A 25,055-nucleotide genomic window follows, 5' to 3' on the forward strand; every position below is an offset into this window, starting at 1 on the left:
CTGCCTCTTTCCAGAAGTGCCTCGCTGTCAGGCCAGAGCCTGAGGGCATGTGGATCAGCAGTAGCAGTAACAGAATTAAACCAGCTGCTGTCTGCATAGGTTCAACAAAACAAGATTCTTTAACGCTTCCCAGTATCAAAGCGTCTCTTAGTCTTGGTGACTTGGGAGGCTCCGTTTTGAAATCCAAATGTTCTGAATGTATAAAGGCTCTTATAAATGTGACGTCAAACTAATCCACTTCTGCTCTTCCTTGATCTTCAGGTGATATAACTGCTGAGGCTGCTGGAGGGAAACCCATCCAAGACAGCCTGATGTACAGTGGGTAAGAGCTATTAAGGACTAGGTTGTCCTGTCTCTGCACTGCTTTCCATCGAGCACTGTTGGAGTTTGGTGGGTGGAAGGAGTATTCATATGAAGAGATGGCCTTGCACCTGAAAGATGGCCGCATTAGTGACCGAGTTGCAGCACATATCCAGTTCGCATTGTCCCGTCTCTGCCTAGAGAAAGGTTAAAGTCCTCATCTACACTGTGTTCAGGAAGCAGATCTGAACCAAGTCCTCACATCTAGTTGCATTTGGAGCATAGGAGAAACCCTTAAAATCTTCCTGGCTTTTGGGATGAAGCATTTCAGAGACCTGTAGAGAGCAAGTAGGAAGGGGCTGGCATCTGCAGTGTTCCAGCATCAGACTTGGAACCCAACCCAGCTTGCTGGTGAGCTGCTTTTTCCTCTGTCAAGTGAAGCTGTATCACTCCCCTTTCTCCCACCCACATCCAATGGCAACAGATGTCTTGTGGTGCATGACCAGTCCCCTTCCCTTTTGTTATTCCCCTGCCAGGGAGGGCTGGTTCTTTAGAGAAGCAGCGGGGGGCAAGGGAGAGTATCTTTACCTTAAGAAAACAATGGAGTGCATCTTTCCATGCAGCAACACCCCATTCTGCTTCCTCAGACATCTCTTGAGGACACCATATTTGGTCCTGCTTGCTCTACAGCCCTGAGTCTTAAGAAACCTAGATTCACTTCTAGGTTCTGTCACGGGGTCACTCTGGGCAAGTCCCTCAGTTTTCCTGTGCCTCAGTTGCTCAAGGTGTAAAATGGAGCAGTTGGTATCCACCCCTTTGCAAAGCCTTTCAAATCCTGATGTGAAAGATGCCAGGCAGGGCAAAGGCAGATAAGTACTGCTTTTGGGCAAGCGTGCAGCAGATACTGCTGTCCATTTTTGTTAGTCATTTTGTCCAGCCGCAGTCCACTCTCTTTCAGATGGGCTGACTGAGAAGCACTGGGGGGAAACTTGACAGTAAAGTTGCGCTGGGTTCCTCGGGGTAGGAAGAGTGGTTAAAAGCAGCCACCAGTTCCTCTGAAAATATATCATGCATGCATGCATGTATGTGGATGTATACATGATTCCTAGATCTGATGTTGGTTTTTAAAACCCTTTACAGTAGAGGTAAATTACAGTTTCACCCTCTTTAAGGTCCCTTTAAGGTCCCAGTGGTGTAAAGGGGGAATCGGGCACCTACCTGCCTGTGACTGGCTTAACCACCTGTATACAGCACTGTCAGCATGTGACACCTGAATGTTGAACCATAAGTTTTGCAGGGAGATGACCTTGACAGTACCACTGGCTGGGGGAAGGGACCTCTGCAGTTAACTTTATGCTCAGTCTTATGTGAGGGGAAAATAGTCTCCTGTAGGGCTGTGTACTAAGGGCCAGGGAAGTGCTGTTGCCTTCTAGGCTCTAACTGGATGGCCTCTTTCTCCCCTTTTCCAGGAGCTCCCTTGTGACTTCTGCAGGCTTGGAAAGTCAGGGAAGGACTCCATCTCCTTCACCCCCCTACAGCAGTTCTCCCAGCCCATCAGGGTAAGAAGGAAGATGAGGTGGGGATTGTTCAGCAGCTACCACACAGTTTTTAGGGCCTGATCCCAGTTCCCATTTGAATCAGTGAGAGTCTTTCAGTGGCTGATGATGGGTAAGGGATGGGGGTGCTCCTACTGAAATTCTCTTTAGTTCAAGCGTAGTGATTTTTAGGACAATAACTGGAAAAACTCCCCAACTTTGGGTTCAGCCAAGCTCTGGATGTAGAGCCCAAGGTCCCTTGAAGACTTTCCTCTGTCCTGGCTCCCAGGAAGGGCAAGGAGAAGAAGCTGAGCTGGAGTTGCCTTACTGGGGCTTGTGACTTGAGCAACTATAACCCTCTCGTGGGAGTATCTTGGCTACCCCGTGTCCCACGTACAGACACTATGAATATGATGCGAGTAGGCATGAGCTGAAGTATGAGGCTTTTAGTCCTGAGGAGGTCCAGCAGCTGTCATGTATAGTTGAAACTACTGGGAGTTTTCCAAGATCACCATGGTTTTTTGTGGCAGCAGCAGGTTACCCTGCTCCATGCTCACATTGTGCTTCTGAGATGGGTTTGGCAAAGGGGACAACTTCTGTTTGCCTTTTTGAGAAGAGGAAAGTGGTTTTTTTTGGCTGGGATGGAGGGTCCATGTCACTCGACAAGATGTTGAAAGCTACCATAGATGCTTTGTGACCTCAGCTTAATTTCTGAAACTTAAAAAATGCTGTGGCATCACATTTTGGAGCATAAGGGTAGAAGGCTCGACCTGAGAGGAAACGGCCTTTGTATTTGGAATCGAGGGTTTTTATGGTGATACCTTCTTTTATTGGACTACCTGGGACAGGCTTATAGGCAAGTCTTCATGCACAAAGTGCTCTTCCTCAGCAGCTGGGCTAGCGTACCTGTTTTGGAGCTTGCTTGAGTTCCTAGGGAGCTTTCTGCTGCTACACATGTGTATCAGCTGTCCTGCTAGGTAGATGTGTTCAGCTGTAGGGATGAGCGGCACCCTTATTACTGATTAAAGGTATAAACAGCCTTGGCCAAAGCAGGGGACAAACAGGGGCAGAACCTTTTGTCCCTCCATTGGGTCACAGATTCATTTCCAGCCAGGCCAGTAACAACTGCCACCATCTGCTGTGGCTCATAAAATGAGGTTAAGGTCTACCAGCCACATACCATAGTCCAGCACCATTAAGGACACCAGTTGACCCTGTTCATTCATGAAGACTTGAGTAGGCCAAGGAGACTTGATTTGATCAACTTGTTCTTCCAGACAGTCTCCTGACAGAGGAGGCTTGGCTCTTACCTGTTCACTGTCTCTTGGCTTTTGCATGTCCTCACCTCTTATAGGTAGAAAATTCACATGGGTAAAATCTTTTAAAAACAGAAAATGTCCCAGGCTTGTTTGTGAAAACATTCGTCTCCCAGACAGCCCAGAATGACAAGTCACTGCTTAAGCCCATATTAATACATGGAAAAAATAGAGCTTAAAGCCTTGCTGACATGATTGGACTAATTGGCGAGTGTTTTACCTCCCCGCAGAGTTGAGTTGCATAAGGTTTCTCATGCCATCATCTCCTAAGCTTTTTTTTTTTTTTCCAGCAGCTTATTCTTTAACTGATTCCTGTGCAGCTTGGGTGGGGATCAGTCTTCATTAAAAGATTTAGCTTTGCTCTAAAGGGCAATGGGTGGAAATACATGGACTTCAAATGCTGGCTACTCTTTTCTTGCCATGGTTCCCCTCTTCCACATATTATTGTGGCCAAGTCCTGTTGGAGTGGGACGTGGAAAATCCTTTCCAGGAAACCCTAAAGAGCTGCCCTGTCCAGAAAGGGCAGGATTGGAGCCGCCTCTCCAGTTTAGCAAGGTAGAGTGTGTGGGAGATCGGCCTACCCCTGAGGTGCCTTGCAGGCATCGCCACGTTGTTTTAGCTTGGATTTTATAGCCTTGGGCCAGCTGGATATCATGCAGGCCTCTAGTCTCAGCACTCTGCTGTACTTCTTTAGTGGTAGCAGGCGGCATCCTGCCTTTCTGTCCTGTTTTGGCTTTGCTTTCTCACAGGCCTGGAGTTCTCTCTTTGTCTCGCAAGCAGATCTTTCCCCTGCGGCACTGGCTGAAGCCCAACTGGGACAAATAGCAAAGGCTATTTTAGATTGGCCAGCAATGGCATTTGCCTCCAGATGTCAGCGTGCCCTCTAGCATCGTGCCCCTTGGCATCATCCAGCACATTCGAAAGGACCATAATTACAGTGCACTAACAGCTGGGCTTTTGTTTTTTCAGTCGTTTCCCTGTTGAAGATTCAGGATAAAATTGTTTAGACGTACCTCTTTGGCTGTATCCCAGCATGGTGAATTTACTGCCACCTTCAGAGCACTTTAAACTAAAAGCAAGTAAGGAAGGGGCTTCAGAGCTCTCTGGTTCTGAGAATTTCTGGACGGCTTGTAGCTTGAAAGGTTTCCAGATATGACCAGTCACTAATAAGCACCGACTTCCAATTTAGTTACCAGATACTTGCTGTTTAGACCAATTGGCAGGTTTCCTACTTGGTCCCTAATATGGACCTCTTCATTTCTTAACCAAAATCCAGTGTGGGAAGCTGGTTCATGCTAGGATTTGATGTACAGCAGCTGCCAGAGGATTCAACTATTTGACTTGGTAACTTTTTCTTCTGTGAAGAATGTGGGGCTGGTCTAACAGAAGTGTTGGAGGCTCAGTCAACTAAGGAATATGCATGATAGAGGTAGGTTTCTTCAGTTACTGCCTCCGGTAATTGCTCCCAGATTTCTCAGCCAAATAATGCTCAGTGCATATCAGTGACAACTCTTGTTACCTGCTTTTTTGCCTAATCCTCTGCATATTGTAGGAATGGAGCACTGTAGTGAAAGTGGTGACCCCAGAAATACAGGCCCCAGGAAAAATCTAAGGCATTTATTTCACTGTGTGGTGGTGGCATGTCAAAGACTCGGATAGTTCCTCCTAAAGACGGGCTAAACGGAGCATTTGTACAAATCCTGCCAGCTCCTCTTAGCAAGGTCTTACTGTTCTTAACAACTCCTTGATGGCTGTGACCTTCGTCACTGCTCCTCTCCTCATCTTGCATGAATGTGCACCAGCATGTCATTGTAGGGGTGAGTCACAGAACCATCAATTTTTTTTTCCAGATGTACCAAATAGTACTGACTCGATTTTGAAAACTTGGCATCTCAGAAAACTAGTCTGTAAAGCAGTTGGATCAGGGATCCTACGGTTACTCTGCGCATGGGCTGAAAAGGCTAAAAACATACTTAAGACTATCTAGTGCTGCAGAGGATTAGCAAACATGTTAAACCAGTGGAGGGGAAAACTGGCTCATTTTTTGGCCTTTCAGCCTTGACAGAGGATCTTTTTTCAGTAAATTGGAACTCTGTCAGGCACAAGTGATGTCTTCATGTGCTGTGGACCATGTCTTCGAGATCATGAGAATAAGCTGCAATGCAAGGGCGTTCCCCAGGATTGTTATCAACAACTGCACAACATATCTAGGCACTTTTTGTCATGGAAAGCTTTGAGCTGTTCTACTAGACACCACATCTTTTTCTCTGTTTTACTTCTAGGTGGGTTATTTCTTCCTTCCTTTTCTGCTCTGGGTTGTAGAATCGATAGCAGTATAGGCTTTCTCCTTTCTGCTCGAGGTGGACACACATTCAAATTCCCTAAACTCAGTGACTTCTGTATCTGACCTGGGCACCTTCGTCTCTAGTAAGACCTTTCTGTAATTTTGACAGCTCCACAGGTGGTCTTGTCTGTAATGAGTGAGACTGCCATGGCAGCTAATCCTGAAATGCCCAGAAGACCTAAGGATTTAAGGCGGCTACTTAGTTTATTCGCACATGTTTTGAAGAGTTCTTGTGCAGTCTTAGCTAAGCAGACTGAAAATAATGAAGATGACTGCCAGCTGAAGGGGCTAGCTATCGGTGCCAGGACTGAACATCCCCTGTTAGGAAGAAACAGGGAAGCAGTCTAGTTTGCAGAGTACATCTAAAAGATTTGGGGGCCTGTTCTGCTGCCTACCTGTGACTGTTGATCTCAAAAAAAAATGTTGAGAGATGGCATGCAAAGAATAGCCCCCCTGTGCTTTCTTCTCCCCTTGGCTTCACTTACTTGGCTGTTCTCTAATGGGCTAACACTAGCCCTGTAGTGACATGCTGAGATTCGTGGAGACCCGCCCCTTCAACAATAACTCTGTGAATCATAAGTAGCCCATGGCAAAGAGCGACTCCCAGCCTGTGTCCTTTATGAGCCATAGATGCGTACGGTGATGTGCTCTTTGGCTGTGGATCTGAGGCTGGTGGAAATAGCTGAGCACTGTTTTTCCTGGAGGGAGTGGTGCGTTGAGTGAATGTTTTTTACCTTGGTCTGTGGGTGGTAATCTTGCTGGGAAAGATGAGGTAAGTATTTCTTCGGAGGTGTGAGGTGCCAGTTCCTGTGAGATGATTTTGAACCTTGGGAGAGGACCCGAGGGTGGTCCCTTCCAGTGATAGAGGCACTTTTAGAAAGGTAATACGTCAAGTCACTGGATGCAAAGTCCTCCTCTCATGAGCCTTTGTTTCTTTTTCCATTCTACAGCCGGCCAGGCCAGTTTTCCAGCAGCAAATATGGGCATTCGGTCCCCATCCCAGTACCGACACAGGTCCATAACTACAGACGGATCGAGCAAAACCTGCAGTCTCCCAATCAGTACGCTTCCCCACGGTAAGTCCTGAGGTGTAGGAAAAAATGGGGTAATACCACCTCCTGCTCAAAGCATAAGACTTCTGTTCTACACTATAACAATGGGCAGGTTTTTCATTGCGGTCTGTAGACCGTCTTCGGTATTATGGGCCCTTTTCCTTGCCATAGGGAGGCAACCCAGTGTGTTGTGTGTGTGCTAACTTGTTTTTGGTATTTACTGTGCCAGTGAAATCGGAGTTGTTGTGCACGGCAAGTCTTTTCTTGCGTGTGCCTGTGTTTATCTTCAACCTGCCAGTTAGGTGCTCAGCTCCCATGAGCTTTCAGCCCTTTATGTCTTTAGCAATCTTCTGCCTGTTAGATCAGCCCCTGAAGGATTCTCCGAGAGGAAAGTTTCCCCTCTTTGATACGTGGCTAAAACCAGTCATTTGCCTGATTTTTATAAAAGCTTGTCAAGCCACATGATAGTTCCTTATTAATGTGAGTATGTAGCATGATGATTGCGTGAGCAATTCATGCCTGCAGGGCAGGATATGCATTTGGAAGGTAATGAGGATGAACCGGATGTCAGGCTTGAACTATGCGTCGGAATCCTTGCACACCATAGAGATAGATCACACTTCCGAGTGGCAGTTGGCTCACATCTGTCAATTGAGTCACGCACACCTTGGTGCTTAGTGTAAGAATATCCATGCAAGAGGTGCAATATCTTAAACATCTAAGAAATATGGGGCATCTATCTATACCTTAAACATAAAAGCATGGGACTGGAAGGGGTCTCCTAGGCCCCTTCCACTCCCCTGTGTTCACTCACAATCGTATACCCGAGGAATTCCCAGTTACCACTTAACCCCTACACACAACTACCAATCAGTACCTGAAACACCAGCACCCCCCTACAATGTGTCAGGGGTGCCAGCAGGGGAGACAAGGGCACTGCTAGTTCCCTACCACCTCAGCAACAGGGAAGTAGTTGGTTAATATATATGCTGAGAAGATAAGATCCCAAGAAAAGGATTACACCCCATGCTGCAGACAAGGGCAAACCTCCTAAAGCCTGTGCCAGTCTGATCTTAGGGTAAAATTTGTCTCCTGAACCCATATTCAGCAGAAAGAAATATCACATACCAAAGGTCAATGTTTCAGCACATTGCACAAGTCATGTAAACGGCAAGGAAACAACCAAGTCTTGTCAGGAGTGTAACTTACTGTCCACATGGTTGCTGTCACATTTGCCTTCGTTAGGGGTATAAAATCCCCTTTAACTTGGTCTTGAGCTTCAGCCATTCTTACATTGGGCCTCTCAGGTGGGTCACCTTGTAGAGACATTACAGCTGGTCTAATCAGAAAGCAGCAAAGAAATCATGCTGTGCCAGGACCACATGAATACATTCTTACCGTCTGGTACCCCATCCCTCTAAATATGAAGCTGAAGTCAAATTCATTGATAGACAGTTTTTCTACACTTAGATGCCCCATATTTCTTAAAGCAGAACTTGCTGCGGCTATTAGAGTTAGGTCTGAGCTGGGGGGAAATAGCCATTCCTCATAGTAGTCATTATTGTTCACATAGTCAAAGGAGACGGTAGAAGAGGTATGAAAAACAGGGCTGTGGCATGCAGGCTAGTGACTGGAATTGTTTAGCTCAGATTCATCATTACAAATCTGAGGTCAAATAGTTATTATGCCACTTTATTCTTTGGTGGTGTAGCAATAGGACTGTCACCTCTGTGAGGCTGCTCGTGGAACAAAGACACTCTAAAGCTGCCTGGTTTTTAGCATCTTCTAAAAATCCAGTAGTCTCATGCAGAGCCCCCTACATAGAGATCGCCGCTGTAAATATGACTCCATTTCCAAGCCACAGGTTTAGTAGGCATCTCTTCCAAGAATTCAAAGAGAACTTCATCAAGCTGAATTTTCACTCTCCTAAAGGATTTGCACTTCCTATCAAGGATCCTGAAAAGACTATTTAATCCACATAGCTGGTCTTCCATGCCCCAGGTCATTTTGAGTAAATGCCTCAAAGGTTTTTGGGACAAAGGCAAAAATGTGTCCTTTTAACCACATGCCTGAAGGCCACATGACAGACAAACTGAAATGTTGTTCTGTTGGCAAGACGGACACATTTGACAGTGTGACTAGACAGCATATGCGTGTAACTTGTTTATGGACAGATGTGTCATATGTTGCTGTGATATGCCAACACATCCTCTGCTTACTAATTCCATTTCCCTTGGGACTATGTGACATTCCAGCTCTCTGAGCAACTTTAGTCAGGTGCAAGTTCAGGGCAAGTAGTATTTAGTATTCCTGAAGGCTGCAGTTGGGCCATTCCCATGTAAAGCATATTGTGAAGTACCAAAAACTGCATTCCTGTGTCTTTAAATGGCCCAGATTTAATTGGGCACACTGTTCTTTTCCTTCTGTTTTCCCTTCTGTCTGTTTGGAGGATCTGGCTGACACCCAAGCTGTATATCAGCATGGATTAACGTAATTTTTGTTACTGAAGGGAGAGGCTTATCCCCCTCCTCCAAAGGCAATTAATTATGCAAGTTTAGGAGCTAGGGCTCTTGAAAATCCAAGTCTAAAACACCCCTCATGCCCCCTGTTCTTCCCTCCCCTATCCTGTCATGCCAGAACTGCTGACCACACACCACTGTTTTGCTTTGTATTTTCTTCTGACCAGTTCAAAGCTCTCAGAGGCAGTAACTCCCTTGGCACAGCTCACGTACTATGCAATGCAGTGAGTGCTTATGCAGCTATTTAATTAAAAGGCTACTCTAATGAAAGTGCAGACAGCTGAGCACTTGGGATCAACAGTAGAATAACAAACCATCAGGCGTGTTTGCTGGAGTTATTAAAATAAATCAAGGGGTAAAGAAGTTGGACTTCCATGGAGTTGGTAGGAATTCCTGTGTGCTGTGGAGCACTGCTAAAAATGAGGAGCAAGGCATTCATTCCCCTCATTTTAGTTGGTTTTGTTCTTTTTGCTTTGCAAGACTTTGCTTGGATTGTACAGCCTTTGGGTGGGAACCAGCTGCTTGTTCTGTGCTTGTACAGTGCCTGGTCCATGATTAGGCTCAATTTTTTTTTAAAAATTGTAACAAAGCTCTCATGAAGTAGCCTGAGATGTTGAAGCGGATGAGGATGGCCCCTTCCCTTGTGTCTCTTCAGTGCCTTCTGGCTTAACCTGTGCATTGCTGTTTCTGGTCAGGTCTGGTGCAGTCCGCAGAGCCAGCAGTACGAGCCCTCTGGGTTTTCCCAAAACTGGTGCTTCCCCTCCTTTCACTGGAGAGCACGGAGCTGCGTCCGCTCCCAGGAAGTTCTCCTTCGGCGGTGCCAAGCCTTACACACCATCTCCGCAAGGTAAGAGGCCGCCAGCTGATGTGTCTTCTGCCGCGACGCAATGAAATGTGCCCGGTGTAGGGAAACGGCACTGGCTGTGCTGTTGACTAGGTTTTCTCCCTGCCCTCTCCGCTGGCCGGCGGATGTGCCTTACTCTGTGCAGGGAGGGCCCCTGATTTTTACTAGATCTCTTACATCTCTGCCGTCTCTACCCCCATAAGATGGCACTGTTTTGGGTGGGGATCCACTGGTGTTCATATTTTCTTCCTCTGTTTTAACCCTAGTGCAATATGGGTTTCTGATGACATTTCCCAAGATCCTCCAGATTCTTCCTTGCTCTTGACTTGGAGCTGGGTTTTTTTTTTCTTTCCATGTAACACCTAAGGATGAGGTGGGGAAGCTCTGTGGGTCTGCTTGATGCTTTCTGTATGTGTTGTGTTACTGTTTAATACTGTATAAAGCTGTTGATTGTGTCCCCCTTAAAGTTGGAACAATCCCAGAGCAGCCTGGACAGACTGTTATCCCCTCCCCTCTTGGAGCAGAGATGAGAAGCAGGACCCCCATGCCTGGTATGTTAGTACTGTATTTATTTGTCTTCCTCCTGTTTAACTGTCCCCATGAAGCTGCAGTTTGATCTTCCAGAAGGCCCCAGGAAAGGGATTTTTTCCTTTCTTACCTTTCCAGATGTTTGGTTCAGACAGGAGATGTTTTGTGGTAAGAAGAAGATTCTTACCTCCTGCTGTTACTGCCCCTGTGTTTGCCCTGGTATTACCATGTTTAAAATGCCACAAGTTCCTGCTTGGATCATGGAAGTCAGTGGCTCGTGTGTTTGCTGCAGCCCAGTAAAACTGAATTCTCCTCTGCCCCCTGACTAAACGCTCCTCAGGAAATGCTCTGCCCAGGAGATTTCACAACATGCGGTTTCACAGCTGCCAAACCCAAGCAAGCACAGCCCCCTTTTTTCCAACCACTGCAGTATTGGAAAACATCATTCTGCGATGCTTGCCCTTTCCCCTTCATCACTTGAGTTTAGACCCTGAAAGCCCACAGCCTAATTCAGGCCTCATAGTTTTTTGTGGCTGAGAGTAGAGCACAGGCTTGGCCTATCGCAGGTTCCTTTAAGGCTGGCAATGCAGGTCCTGGGCTCAAACCTGCTCTTTGCAGAGAGGGCTCATGTGGTCTGTATGCTTGGACCCTCTAGGTGCGTCCATGCCCGAGCACTCTCCCCGAGGCATGGGCTCCCGACTGCACAGTGCCCCCAACCTGTCCGATTTGCATTCCTGCCGGCAGAAGATTACTAAGCAGCACTCGGACCCTCTGGTGGCTCACTTTGGCCCTGTCCCAGTCAGCCAGCCCCTGCAGATTCATGGTTTGCAGCATTGCCGGCAGTTGAGGTCCTCACCGAAGCTGTCTGAATTTATGCAGAGAAGCCCTTTACCAACTATCATGGGCTCCCCGACAAAGGTATCGTATGGACCCTGCTTTGGGGTCTCTTGCAGCTCACTCTGGTGGGTTGTTTTGGGGTAAATAACTCTAAATAGATAAAAATGTATTGTATTTGCTAATAGCTCTTAGTGGGTCCTTAAGGGCTGGTCAGTGGACAGCAGGGTTGATTTTCACAGAGGCTGGGATTTGCCTTGCAGGCCTCTCTCCTGGGGTGGCAGTGGAGATGGCAGCCCTGTTAAATCAGGGGCAGCTCGAATAGCTTCCTGCACGCTGCTGTCAGTGTGGCACAACCTGTGAGCAGCACTGCAAAGATCAAGCATTTTCGGGGGCTGCTTTTCCTCTAGGACTGGGGGAAAGCTCATGGTTTGTAAGCCATGTTTTTGTGGGATCTAATAGAGGGGAGCACCCCCACCCTTGACTTGATTTAAGAAAAAACAAAATAAACCAGTGAAATGCATCAAATCTTTTCTTTGTAGGCCATGCCCCCTTTTGAGTTCTCCAAAACCCCGAGCTCCCAAAACCTCCTCACACTCCTGGCCCACCAGGGAGTCATGGTAGCCCCAACGCGGAACAGGACTCTGCCGGATCTGAAGGAGATGGGTCACTTCCACTGCCAGCAGGCCGGCTTGGGCTTGAGACCTGTGGAAGAGATTAAGGGCAGGTGAGATGTGGTCATGATATTGTGTGTCGAAGAGTCAGTCGCACATGATCTGGAAGCCAGGCTTTTGGAGGTTGTCTCAGATCTTCCAACAACAAACTGGTATTAGCGGTGGGATAGCATCCACGGCTTCAGTCGCTGAGGATCTGGATTCAGTTGTTTATAGGAGGCTACTTAGATTGCGCGCACATCTGCTAATTTCTGCTGTGAGGGTGGAAGGGTTTCCCATCTAACAAGTGCCCAGAATGGAGATCCTTTTAGAGACCCATCATTGGGATTTTTCTTCTCGCTGGGATCATTTCAGGGCATGAAGCTGCTGTCACTTCTGTTAGTCTTCCCTCCTGACCCTGTTGTGGGTCCTCTCTCACATACTGATTCTGAACAGACCCACAGCATGCCAGGTGTTCCCGTTCTGTCTACCCACGTGGATGGGCTTTTGCTCCAATGGAAGGGATTTGCTTCAGCATCTCCTGAAATAGCAACGAGACCTGAAGGAAATCATTCCCCTATTGGAGCCACAGTTGTAAATGCTTACAGAAAGCAAAAGTAGATGGTAGAGCAAGTAGCTCCTGCCCCTAGCTGGTGGTATCCCGGGGCTTTGTCACCAAGCAGCAAGGAGTATGGGGCCAACATTAACCACTCTACGTCATTTTAGTGTGCAATGTAAACCCCACAACATCCCAAATGTTGCATCCTTGCCCTTCATTTCCTCTTTAGATCTCTGAGCACCGGCAGGCTCACTGACCTACTTCTCAAGGCTGCCTTTGGGGCACAGATCTCAGAAGCTGGCAGCAATGACAGCCTGAACAATGAGAAACCCATGGAGATAACAGGTAGGAGGGGAAAACAGGAAGCCCCGGCAGCTTGTTTTAGGTATGTACAGAGGCAACTTGTACCTTACATATACATATAGGAAACTGCCTAGCTTTGGCTCAGGAAAGGACTGCAGTATCTGCAAAGTGGGGTAATGGTGTTTGCCTCCTTCTGTTAAAGCTGTTTGTCTATGGCTGAAAAGCATAGGGGGATCATCATGGATACCCTTTTTTCCCCTTTTGTGAATCACAGGTGTACCATAAAGCACTAGATGCTTTCCCAAGTGGAGCTCAAACAGGTATATGGAGGCATGTCACTTGGTGCCTCTCCTGAGAACAGCTGCACTTGTCTGCAGTACCATGTTAGGACCAAACAGCACTGGCAGCACTGCCCTAGTGGTGCACCGTTTTGCCCTTATTTCTGGTCTCATTGGGAGTATTGGCATGCGCTGGCAACACAGAATCTATAGGAAATTGGTGGGAAAGTCATCAGGTGGTTTTGTGGACAGGAGACTGCTTTCTGAGTAACCCCGATTTAAAAAGCTACTCATTTTCACTTTATTTCTGTAGCTCCCTCTGGTGCTTACGGAGGAAACCTGTACTCTGGTGCTAGGGCTATGGGCTCTGTTAGCCCATCACCAGTTATCTTCACTGTTGGGTCCCCTCCAAGTGGGACAACACCACCGCAAACCACTAGGACCAGGATGTTTTCAGGTAATGGACCTTTCGGTCTTCTCTGCATCTGTCTGGGAGATGGTGATGGTTGGTTTTAGTGCTAGGGGGTCTGCTTCATGCTGATAGGATATTGGCAGCCTAAAAAGGTTTATCAGGATATATATTATATTGAACTTCATCTGGCATGAATGTTATTGAGGTCATAACTCTGACTAATGCTAGCACAGTGTAGCTGCTTTTATTGTTGCAAGAGGTCGTGTCCAATAGCTGTTTCCAGTGCTTCAGGAGAGCTGTGAACTATATATTTTTTTCCCCTTTTATTTCTGTCCCTCTTTAAGGAATAGCCCTGCAGCCTTTCCTAGGTGCATACACTGCTGATAGATTAGTGACTGGACTAGGTTATCTAGGAGAACCCATCCAGTCCTGTGTCCCAAATGCTAATAGGGAGACTTGTTATACACAAATCAGTGAAATCCCCTCTACTTTTTTTCCACAAAACACTACCTGTCTAGTACCCTTCTGTCCAAACAAATGTAGTGGTATAGTTCCTCATGTCTACTACTATTTGATACTATCCTTTTCAGAAAGAAATGAATATATATTTGATATTAAACTGGAGCAGTTGTTGCTGTTATCATTTAAGTCCATTTTACTCAGTCAAGACATTAGGTTTAATTAAGGACTCATTTTCATAATTGATTGTGGAGACCATCTCTCCCTCCCTGTAGTCCTCCTCCAGTTTTTTTTTTTTTTTTTTTGGGGGGGGGGGGGAGGGGTTGGCACAAATAACAAATGTCTCTCAGCTTACATGACAATTGATTACAAAGACCAGAGAATGTAAAGACTGATCTCTGCAGAGCTTTGTGCTGACGCATGCTTTAGATTGTAAATAGACTCTCCCTATTCAGCATCCTCTGGAGAGGATGCTAAGCCATCCCCAAGCCCTTTCAGTGCAGGCTGCATGATGAGTATTATGCCCAGTTCAGTGCTACAGCTATGTAAGGGTGGAGCTTCTGGAGCTGCTGGTTATTGTTATTAGGTCTGCTAAACCCATCATCTCTTCTGGTTGACATACAAAGAGGGTGTGTGAGCCTTCTTTGTATGTCAGCCAAAAGGAGGAAGGAGGCTCAGAGGTAAAGATGCCAGCTTAAGCTATACAGTCTAAATGTTTGAGGAGTTTGTTGTATAACCACCTCCATTAACAGCCACACCAGAGTGGTTGCCTGCATCCCATTAAAGAAGGGATGTCAAAGATGTGGCCTGCAGAGTCCTGTCCCCCAGCCCCCAGTGCTACCCCTGGGTCTCAGAGTTGGCCCGCACGCCAGACCACAGATGCTGCCTGCACCGACTGGCCCAGGACATGCGCTGCTCACAGCACCTACTTTATGACTGCTGCACGTCGTGCCCGTTTCATGAATGCACTGTGCCCGCTCAGGCTGACCTGGGACTGCACAGTGCACTGTGCCGCACATGGCACCCATGCCGCACACAGCACCCTACCTGGCCAGCTGAGGCAGGTGCCATGCACAGCACAGGTCCCAGACTGGCTGAAGCAGGCGTCACATGTGGTGCATGTCCCACCAGCCCCGCAGGAGCGCTGTGGACAGCAGCGTTCCCACTGGTCCAGGACTGATGCAGCATATGCTAGATCTGGCATGGTGTTGTGGGTGTTGGGTCCATGGGCCTGACTTGACCTGTGTACCAGTCCCACACCCCTTCTTCAATCTGTGGGGTCAGATGTTTGACACTGCTGCATTAAAGCGTCTGAAAAGCATCTCGCAATTATAAAAATATCTGAAACATGAGATACTTAGAGCTTGCCCATTTCTTTCCTTCCCCCTCAAAGAACTAGCAATACTCCTTTGATCCTTTCGGTCTTTGAAGCGTAGCACTCAAGCAGGGAAGCTTTAGAGGAAAAGAAACTGAGTATATTTCACATTAGTTACTCAGCTGTGAGTTACAAGTCCTGAGTCTTCTGAAGACAGAGCAGCAGATCCAGAAAGGAAAGGATGTGCCTTTATTACCCAAAAATTCAGTGACATTATTCAGTGCCCTGGCAGTATTACAGCCAGGTTTGGTACAAGATGCACTGCAGGGTTAATTCTCTCGTTATGACTTCATAAATATGGGCGCTCCTTTTATTAACATGAAGTCTTCAGACCAAACTTGATGGGGTTGGGGGGGCACTGTTTGGGCTGAAATGTTTGGCTGAAAGGATTGTGGATGATGGGAAAAGGATGGGTCACATGGGATGGGGTCACTGGATTTAGTTCCTGGCCCAGCCTCTGTAGATGACCTTGGGCAGGTCATTTAATCTTGTCTGTAGCCCTGTTCCCCATCTGCAGGTTGGAGATAATGGCAGCAGCGTGGTGCTCTGGCAGGAAAACCTGCCTTGTGTACAAGAGGTCGCCAGTTCCAAATCTGGGCAATCTCTCTTGTGCAACAGATGGTAACTACTGTAGTTTGAGTTAGTAACCTATGCTGAAGGCTTGGGAATCAAATCCTGCTTGACGGATGAATGATGGGGAAGCTGACATAATAGTGTATGATAGTGTTGGCTTTAGTCCGAGGCCAAGAATTTAGCAAAATGCCAAATGGGCTTGGACTTTTATCTGGACACAATGTCCCAAGCTGTTGTCATCATTAGTGACAAATGTTTTGGAAGAGATGTTAATCCACCTGCTTCAGAGCCTAGCTCATGGAGACCAGGATGAAATCTAACTTGACAGGGAGCCAGGCTGTCCCACATCTTTAACTGGGACTTTCTTGCACCTTCCTCTGAACCACCTTGAGCAAGCCAGGGTCAGAGAGTGGGTACTAACTAGATGGGCCCTGGTATGGCAATGCCCTCATCAAAGCAGATAAGGAGCATGATTTCACTCCTGTGAACAGAGCTTCAGCAAGGACAGTCTAGTGCCATAACTGCTAGATGGTAAATAAGGGACTCATGATTGTGACGATTGTGTGTGGGGCTTACTTTCTTCGTTTGCGTGTTTGTGGAAGCCCCACACACTCGCTACTTCAGGGTCTCTGTGGTGGAAGGGACAGTCTGTGGCTGTGGCCTAAGCCCAGGATGTCAAATTGGTTTGGGTCCCTGGGCCAGGGGTTTGACAGCCTTGGTCCAAGCAGTGGCTTGACTCCAGTTCTGGATCCAGGCTAATATCCAAGTCATTTCTATCTCTGCTTTTCCTTGCAGTGGGCTCTTCCAGCTCTCTGAGCTCCGGAGGCTCGTGCAGCGGCAGACACGTGATCATGGGAGCTGGTGGGGAAGCTTTGGAAGCACCGTCTAGTCTGCGGTACACTTTTGCCGATGCCATCACGGCTAACCTGGAAGGGGCAGTTACATTCGAGGCCCCGGAGCTGCCCGAGGAGACGCTCATGGAGGTGGGGGCATCCTGGGGACTTACTGGAGCGGGGTGGGGAAGCCCTTCAAAAGCAAGTCTAAAAGCTTAAGCCCTGGATGCTTGCAGCTTATGGTATCAGGTGCTGAGCATGCATTAACTGAGTTTCAGGAAAACTAGTTTACACCCTGTGGCCCATGAAGTACAATAAGTCAAAAATGAGTTTCACTGGAGTGGTCTGAAAGAGAGAGTGCGGCCTTTTAGGCCTTGAGACTGGTTATTGTTATGACTGAAAGTGTAATTTTACTGTTGCCAAGGCAGTGATATCAGAGGCTGGAAATGGCTCTCAAAATGTGCACGTTACGTTTCGACTGAAAATTGGCTGTTTGTGTGGAAACTTGTTAATCTGTTACTGATGTCTAGTCCAACTCCATCCAGCAAGCTACTGAGCATGTCTCATTACTGCCTTCTGCGTGCACTGGGGACTGGGTCGGCAACACAAACTTGGGCGAAAAAGCACCTAACAGGAAATGCACTTGGCCCCTAACAGGAAACTAAGTGCTGATGATGAGGGAGTGATTCTGACCTGGAAAGGGAGCTATTGAACCAGTTTTGTTGAGCTGAAAAGTCCCTACCTTTTCCCCCCACACCACCACAAACTGATCTGAAGGCATAACACATACTCCCATGGCCAAAACGCATTTGATCTGTACGTCAGGCTCTCCACTTCTGATAGAGCTGGAGGAGAGGCCTAAGACCGTCTCGTATCCATTGAAGATCCATTGCAGTTGTATGTCTAAGGCGGCTAACTCGTGATTCCAACATCAAAGACCCTTCTAGCTTCCTGTGGAGACCTATGTGCATTGGCTTGAGGTTTAAGGTTTGAATTTGAATTTAAAAAAGAATCAAAATCAAACATCAAATTTGGTCATCAAATTTGGGTGTGCACTGACTTGCATGCACTGGCTTAGCTTTCTTGCCAGGCCGTGGGGCTGAGACTAAGAATATCTGTGCCCCATTTTGGATGGGAGTTAACCAAACATCGAACCGCCTTTAAAAAAGAGCCCTAGAACGATGCAAGCACTTCTCCCCTTGAGGGTCTGCAGGGAGCCTACCTACGGAAATGTCAGCTTCATCTTATTAATGCTGTGCGGTTTGGCTTCAGATGTCTGCAGTGAGTCATTTCAGTTCAGACATCGTTTCTGCTGAGTGTAGGCTTTCATGATCCATTCGCATGTCGCAAACCCTTCCTGGCACCAAACCTTTTTGGCGTATTTGTAGCCCCTTGTGTGCCTTGCATATCTGTCCAGAACGCAAACCCGGCAAACTTTCCGCACAAGCACCTGCTGCTGGGGGCGTTTTGAGAGCGTTGAAATGTTCGCATTTTTTAAAGCTCATTCCTGATCCTTAGCCATGTTGTAAAATGTACATAAAAGGTTTTCTTTGAAAAAGTTCCAGCCGGTACAAACAAAATGAAGTCATACTTCTAGGAAGTTGACACGGTGCAGTGGTTTAAAAGAAAATACCCAGATGTATTAGTGCCCACAGTAGGAAAGGCTGAATGATGACTGATAGCAGGACTGGAAACTACAGTATAAAAAAAAACAAACTTCCTCTCTATGAGGAAGGATCCACCTGGTAGTGAAGGTGCTAGCTTAGAAGTCAGGAAGCTCCAGGTTCCCTGCTCCACCACAGATTGTGTACGTGATCTGGCACAAGGCACTTAATCTCACCATCTCGGTTCCCACTTTTACAGAGTTGGCATAATAGCACTTCCCTGCCTTCCAGGGCATTGAGAAGGTGTGGCAATGGAAGTTGCATGAAAATATAAGGGTGTCTATACATGTGATTAGAGGGCTCTGCTCCAACGCGTGCTAATTAGCACACTCCAGCAGCTTCTGCGTTGTGTGTATTCTGTGTCCTCGCAGTTCAAAATGGCAGTGGGGCATTTTAACTAAAGCTCATCAAACAAGCGCCCCCACTACCATTTTGAAGCGCGTGATACTGAATACACACGACACTGCAGGAGCTTTCATTAGAGTGGCTCTCAGAGCCACTCTAATTAAAGCGCCCTCCCCCTCCACCCCAGAGCATGTGTACAGATGCCCTGAGTGAGAGTGAGCATTAAACCAATCCTATTGCCCAGGATTACACCTGGTTACCAGGCTTGTGGGATGTATGTTTTCCTGTGAGGCCTGCCCCAAATCCATACAATAAAGGGTTTTAACTTCTGGCTTTGAGAGAAGAACTGACGCGCAGAATAAAACACAGGGCACCTGTTTGCTGTTTTTATATAACTTGGTCGAGAATATTCAAAACGGGCTTTCACAGGAAGTTCTAATAAGTTAGAACTTGTTTAAAAAAAGAAAAGACAAATCAAGAGGTTTCTACAGGTCCGTGTATAGCCAGTCTTCAGGCTAGTCTGTGTTTTTGTTCCACCTGTAAATAAGAAGAGCGGATTAAAATAACCTTTATTTGGTAAAAACGTCAACAACAAAACAAGTGGGAACATGTCCCTTTGGTCTGAGCCCGTTGCATAGAGAGCCTCTTTCCTCAGCAAAGGGAATTGTGCGGGATCTTAAATTTGAGGGCTTCAATGGCAAAGGCTCCCTCCCCTTTCCTCCCTGCCGGCCCAAACAGCCATACAAGCAGCCTCAGTGGAAGTCCACCTTCACTGCTCTGCTCATGGCACCTGTCCTGCTTTAGGAGTAGCAGGTGACCTTAGCTGAGGGACTTTGACCACCCAAATGGGAAGACCCCAGCATGTGCAATTTGAGAGTTGATGGCCTAGCATGAGACCACCAACTTGTTGTGTTTGTGTATTGTATCTGTGTAAGAGTTCAGGGTAGTGACTTCTCCCTGTTTTAAAAACCCACTGCCATGCCTTACACACCCTCTTGCCCTTGCCTCAGTGGCAGAGAGCAGAGCTGGCCCTATGGCGCACCGAACCTTTCCCTCCTCTTCGATGAATTCCCCCGGCAGTTGCACAGATTGGCGAAGGCCTGTTAATGTCTGCTAGCAGGGCTCACCAGCTTTTCTAGGAAATTGCTTTAAACTCTGGCCTGAGGCTCTCTCTGCTCCTGTAATGTGCAGGAGGACCTGGTGAGATCTGGGCTTTGATCTAAGCCTGCCCAGGACTACACTTCATTCCCAAACAGAGTAATAGCTCCCTATTAGAATGACAGCCTCAGCTTCTGCTGTGTCATGACCCCTGCGGTGATGAGCCCCTTAAGGCACGGACACCGCTGGCAACGTGCCTGCCCTCCTGTTGTACCAGGCTCTGCTTGTAACATCTGTGCTGGCGTTTCCTTCCGCAGCAAGAGCACACAGACATCCTGCGCAGCCTGCGCTTCACGCTGGCCTTTGTCCACTACGTGATGGAAATCGCTGCGCTCAAAGGCAGCACCAGCGAGATGAGCAGCTCGGTGGCTTCTGAGTACCAGCTGCAGGAGAGCGTGGTGGCAGACCAGATCAGCCTTCTCAGCAGGGAGTGGAGGTGAGGCCTGGGAAGAGAGCTCTTGGCTACCTTGACCTTTTGCTAAGGCCACCATAGCTATTATGGATTGATCGTTTTTCCTGCCTCCTTTCCCCCTGCTCCCGATAGGAGTGTGTGTGTGTGTGTGTGTTCTGGAAAGTGCTCTGGGACATATGTGCTATAAGTACACCAGCCCACTGATCTGTTTGCTCTGCAATGTGCTTTGTTCACAGCTATGCAGAGCAGCTGGTGCTCTACCTGAAAGTAGCAGAACTGCTGTCCTCTGGCCTGCAGACAGCCATTGAGCAGATCAAGGCAGGCAAGCTGTGCCTCTCATCCACTGTCAAGCAAGGTAAGAGCGCTGGGAGCCCAGGGCAAGGGATGACGCTGGTGTTTTTTCAAGCACCTGAACTGTGAAAAGTGCTTGGGTGAGGCTGCAGAGCCCCTTTGGCCATTCCTCAAGTTGTTTCAGCAGTAATAGTCCTGAGTGAGCAGGGATCTGGCCTTCACCTGTGCACATCCCTATTGCCCACGTTACCCCTCCACACTGTACACCCAGTGCTCCAAATAAACTTGGCTGGATAGTTGGCAGCCCTTGCAAAGATATAACCTGCTTCCATCATTGAAGGCTCTGGAAGAGTGCTGTTACACGTGCACACAGCCCTCTCCCCCCTCCCCAGGGACATTTACATGTCTTGTAGCCACAAACTCTGCCGGCAATTCATGATTTTTTTTTTTTCACGTGAAAGAAGCAAAAGACCAGGAAGAAAATACCTAATGGCAATGCAGCAAGTCTTTATTTGTTACCCTATTAGAGTGTTCCATTTAATTCTGACCTGTGTTTCTGTCCATCATAAAAGGTAACTGTAATTCAGCCACCAATAAAAAGCTAATGTGTCTTTTTACTGCTACTGGGACACAAGTGGAGAGTGTCTTCCAAAGGTACAAAGGACAATTAAATGCCAATGGCCTTCTGCATACACACATCTGTTCCCTGCAGGTTGCTTTCTTTGCCACCCCTTCATTCCATTAGTTCAGGGTTTGTTACCCTCTAGCCCATGGATCTGAGGCTGTGAGCTTGTGAACTGCCTAACATTTCTGTTAAGCATTTGGTGGCAGGGAGGGACATCCTTCCAGGCCTGACAGGAACAGAGCTAGGGCAGTACAGGGTTAATGCCTATTAGCCAGCAGTTTTACAGATTTCCTTTTGCAGCAGGCACCATGTAGGACAGAAATATTTGTGTTGGCTTCCAGTGCATGAAAAAACTGACGGGATCCTGGAATCGCATAGGATCCAGTTCTGCAAATCTTGACTCGGAACAAGTAACTCTCACGGGGTGAATCCCATTGTAAGGCTTGTCATCATTCACCTCAAGAGAAACTTCTCCCTGCAGATTCAGCTTGTCAGGTTCCAGTTGGTGCTGCCGCATGAATCCTCCCAGTTGCCCTTACCTGAGTCTTTGCATGTCTCTGTACCCAGCTGCTTAAGTATAAGTGCTGTGGGTTGCACACTGCGTGTACTCTTAACAGGGCTTGCTTAGCAGTTTGAGTCATCTGTTAGCAATGGTGGGTTTTTTTTCAAGTGAAAGAAGCAGGACCAGGAAGTAAAGTACCTAATGGCAATGTAGGAAGTAATTCATTTGTTGCCCTATTATGGCTTTCCATTTGATTCTGACTGTTTCTGTCCATCATGAAAGGCGACTGCAATTCAGTCACCAATAAAAAGGTTTTCTCTTGTACTGCTGTTGGGGAAACAAGTGGGGAGCACAAAGGACAACTAGATGCTCAGTTTCCATGGGTTCTTGATAGGCATTGATCACATAACTGTGATTGTGCCTTTGGGAAAGGTGGTGTGGATAATTATAAGAGCACTTACAGAACAGCCTGAAGCAGACATGAGCAAAATATGGCCCACCAGGTGACTGGATCTGACCTGTGGCGCTCCACATGGCGCTATGCCCTGCCTGCTTGTGCTGGGACAGCCTGCACCAGGCTCCCGCCAGTGCCTGCCAGCCCGGGCCCTGGCCAGTGCTCAGCTTGTGCTGGGGCTGTACCCAGTGTGGCTGCAGCTAGGTGCTGCTCTGCACCCCCTGCCTCTAGCTGTGGCTCCTGCTTTTGATCTTGCCCCTGCCACGTTGCACTGTGGTGGGCAAGCAATTTCAGCTGAGAAGCTCCTACCACAGTCTGAGGCTGTGGCTGCCTTCTGCTGGAAAGCAGCCAGGATCGGGAGCCGAAGCCGGAGGTCTGCTTGCTTCCTAGGAGCGGCTCCGCGTGGTGGGGCAGGAGCAAGAGGAAGAGATGCTGCTGGAGGCAGAGGGTGCAGAGCACTACCCAGCTGCAGCTGCACTGGGAACAGCCCCCTGGAAGCTGCTCCTGCCCCTGGTGTACTGCACTGTGCTGTGCCATGCCGTTCTGGGCAGGCAGGCAAGCGGCTTCAGCCAGGGGGCTCTTGCCTCAGCACCGGGGCTCCAGCTTCAGCTTCTGGCCACCTTCCCAGGATCTGGAGCCAGAGCCCCGTGTGCTGGAGCTGGAGCAGCTTCTAGTGAGCGGAAGTGGAGGTGCGGGGTGCAGAGCAGCACCCGATCAGCTGTGAGCACTGGCAGGAGCACAGCATGGGCTGTCCTGGTGTGAACAGGTGGGGTTCAGCCCCACGCGGAGCACCTTGGGGGCAGCGTGGACCACACTGCTCAGGGCAGCTGTGCTGCACATGCCCCCTGCCCCCTTCCTCCCCTCACCCACTGCAGGGTCCCGGGACCTAGCACACGGGCAGGCCCCCCTACATGCACATATGTGCCCACACACACCCAGAGGGCAAAGGCATGTGATCCCAGTCTCTCCCATCCCATTGCTGAACACTGCTCCCATCTACCCACAGCCCCATAGTGAATTTTGGTGAGTTGTTGGGAGGAGAGGGTGTGTGGTCGTGCTGACCTGGCTCGCAACACCTGATCAAAACTCCCTATGTAGCCCTCGGGCCGAAATAATTGTGCAACCCTGGCTTAAAGCCTTGTTGTGACTAGGGAAAATGAAACCAGCTCTGGAGCCAGGTTGCACTAAAGCCATGTGTTGGTGTTGTCATTTCTCATTGCCAAAGCCTGTATTGGTAATGCAGGCATTTCACAGCTTCTGTGTTGCCAAATAGCTGACTCTGCTTTAAGAGGAAACATAAGGTCTTTGCGGTGCTCTTCCAGGGCCCTGTGCACGGAGAGCAGGAGGGGAATGGGAAGTTGAAACAAGGCATTTGTTTTCCTTTCACCCTAGTTGTGAGGAAGCTGAACGAGCTGTATAAATCCAGCGTGTCCTCCTGCCATTGCCTGAACATGAGACTCCAGAGGTTCTTCTTGGATAAACAGAAGCTCATGGATCGAATCAACAGCATCACAGCAGAGAAGCTCATCTTCAGCTATGCCGTGCAGATGGTAAAGATCACGCAGCCCTTTGGAGTAAGGTCTAGATCGGGGTTGGCAAAATGCGGCCCAGGGGCCGGATGCGGCCTGCCAGGCCATTCCATCCGGCCCGCTGGTCCCCTAAAAAATTTAGAAAATTAATCTGCCCTGGGCTGCCTGTCATGTAGCCCTTGATGGCTTGCCGAAACTCAGTAAGCGGCCCTCTTCCCTAAATAATTGCCTGCCCCTGGAGATGGCTTTGTAGCTAAGGATGACTTGTTAATGGCTCGCAGTGAGGTGCTCGGGAGGACTGTTTAATGTCTGGCTTTTGGGTGTCCTTCACTGGGTGTGGAAAGGGCTGAGAAGGGTCATGTGCAGTCAGGTGAATGTGATGCAAGGGTGTCTGGCTTCTTTGCCAGTATTGCTCCCTGGCATAACCTCTTGGTGGGCTCTTGCCGGCAGGTGCAGTCCGCAGCCCTGGATGAGATGTTCCATCACAGAGAGGATTGTGCGCAGAGGTATCACAAGGCTCTGCTGCTGATGGAGGGGCTCCTGAACATCATCACCGAGCAGGGGGACATCGAAAACATTAATAAATGTGAGCAGCTATTCATTCAAGTTCCTTCCAGCGCGCAGATACTCTTCACACTCTGTGGGTCGAGGTCTCTGCTACACAGGGTCCTATGGCCAGGGGTTCATTCTTATGGATCCATCAGAGCACTCCTCCTTTGGCTCTTAATAGTCAGGTTGCAGCACAGCAGAACCCAGGTGTGCCGTTCCCTGCTCTGGGCTATCTTCTGAGAGCTGTCCTACAAAAAGACTGCCAGGGTTTGAGCACAACCCTTGGCTGTATGAAAGATCTTGCACAGGGAGATGCACTGGCAGCAACAAAGGCTTGGATTTGGTTTCTATCTGGGATCATTAATTTGATTACACAGGCTATTAGGGAAAGTGAAACAGCAGTGTGATGGGTGCACAGCCCAGTAAGAGCCCAGGCAGGTCTAGCTAGCATTTCAGTAGCCCTTTCCTCAGTTCCATCCCCTACCCTCAGGCACAGAGATCCTTGAGGTGGTGCCAGTCGATAGTTTTCATAAGCAGTTGACTTCTGTATCCATGCATCCTGATCTCTGCTCCCCTTCCTGCGCCACCCCCACCTCTCCCTCTGAGTCCTGGAGAAAACAAGTGGTCCCGTTAATTTTCCCATCCATGGCAAACAGTCCTTTCTGTGTTAGCAGTGCTGGGCATTCACTTTCTTAGCAGCTTCCCTCTGTTGAGAGCAGGCATCACCTCCCACTGCCTCTCCCGCAAGCTACATACAGTGACTTAGCGTTGTGTCTAAAGTGCTGATAGAGCACAGGTTGACATTGTGT

At 48.2% G+C, this 25,055-nt stretch overlaps 1 protein-coding gene across 4 annotated transcripts in view; it reads left to right on the forward strand.

Annotated features, from left to right (window-relative positions):
• The window catches only part of ULK1 (unc-51 like autophagy activating kinase 1), a 90,240-nt gene that overhangs the window by 61,218 nt on the left and 3,967 nt on the right, over positions 1 to 25,055 (forward strand). For 3 of the 4 annotated variants that reach the window (XM_014598516.3, XM_014598517.3, XM_019486654.2), the window contains 14 exons: positions 262 to 322; positions 1,770 to 1,859; positions 6,446 to 6,571; positions 9,762 to 9,913; positions 10,378 to 10,461; positions 11,094 to 11,356; positions 11,815 to 11,999; positions 12,714 to 12,829; positions 13,379 to 13,522; positions 16,680 to 16,867; positions 20,142 to 20,320; positions 20,533 to 20,651; positions 23,561 to 23,718; positions 24,148 to 24,283. In XM_014598516.3, the coding sequence (XP_014454002.1) occupies positions 262 to 322; positions 1,770 to 1,859; positions 6,446 to 6,571; positions 9,762 to 9,913; positions 10,378 to 10,461; positions 11,094 to 11,356; positions 11,815 to 11,999; positions 12,714 to 12,829; positions 13,379 to 13,522; positions 16,680 to 16,867; positions 20,142 to 20,320; positions 20,533 to 20,651; positions 23,561 to 23,718; positions 24,148 to 24,283 (2,001 nt within the window). The remainder of the gene's footprint in view (positions 1 to 261; positions 323 to 1,769; positions 1,860 to 6,445; positions 6,572 to 9,761; positions 9,914 to 10,377; positions 10,462 to 11,093; positions 11,357 to 11,814; positions 12,000 to 12,713; positions 12,830 to 13,378; positions 13,523 to 16,679; positions 16,868 to 20,141; positions 20,321 to 20,532; positions 20,652 to 23,560; positions 23,719 to 24,147; positions 24,284 to 25,055) is intronic. The other variant, XM_014598518.3, reaches the window with a different exon arrangement.

Source organism: Alligator mississippiensis, chromosome 10 (genome assembly GCF_030867095.1).
Source record: "Alligator mississippiensis isolate rAllMis1 chromosome 10, rAllMis1, whole genome shotgun sequence".
In the NCBI taxonomy this organism is placed as follows: Eukaryota; Metazoa; Chordata; order Crocodylia; family Alligatoridae; genus Alligator; species Alligator mississippiensis.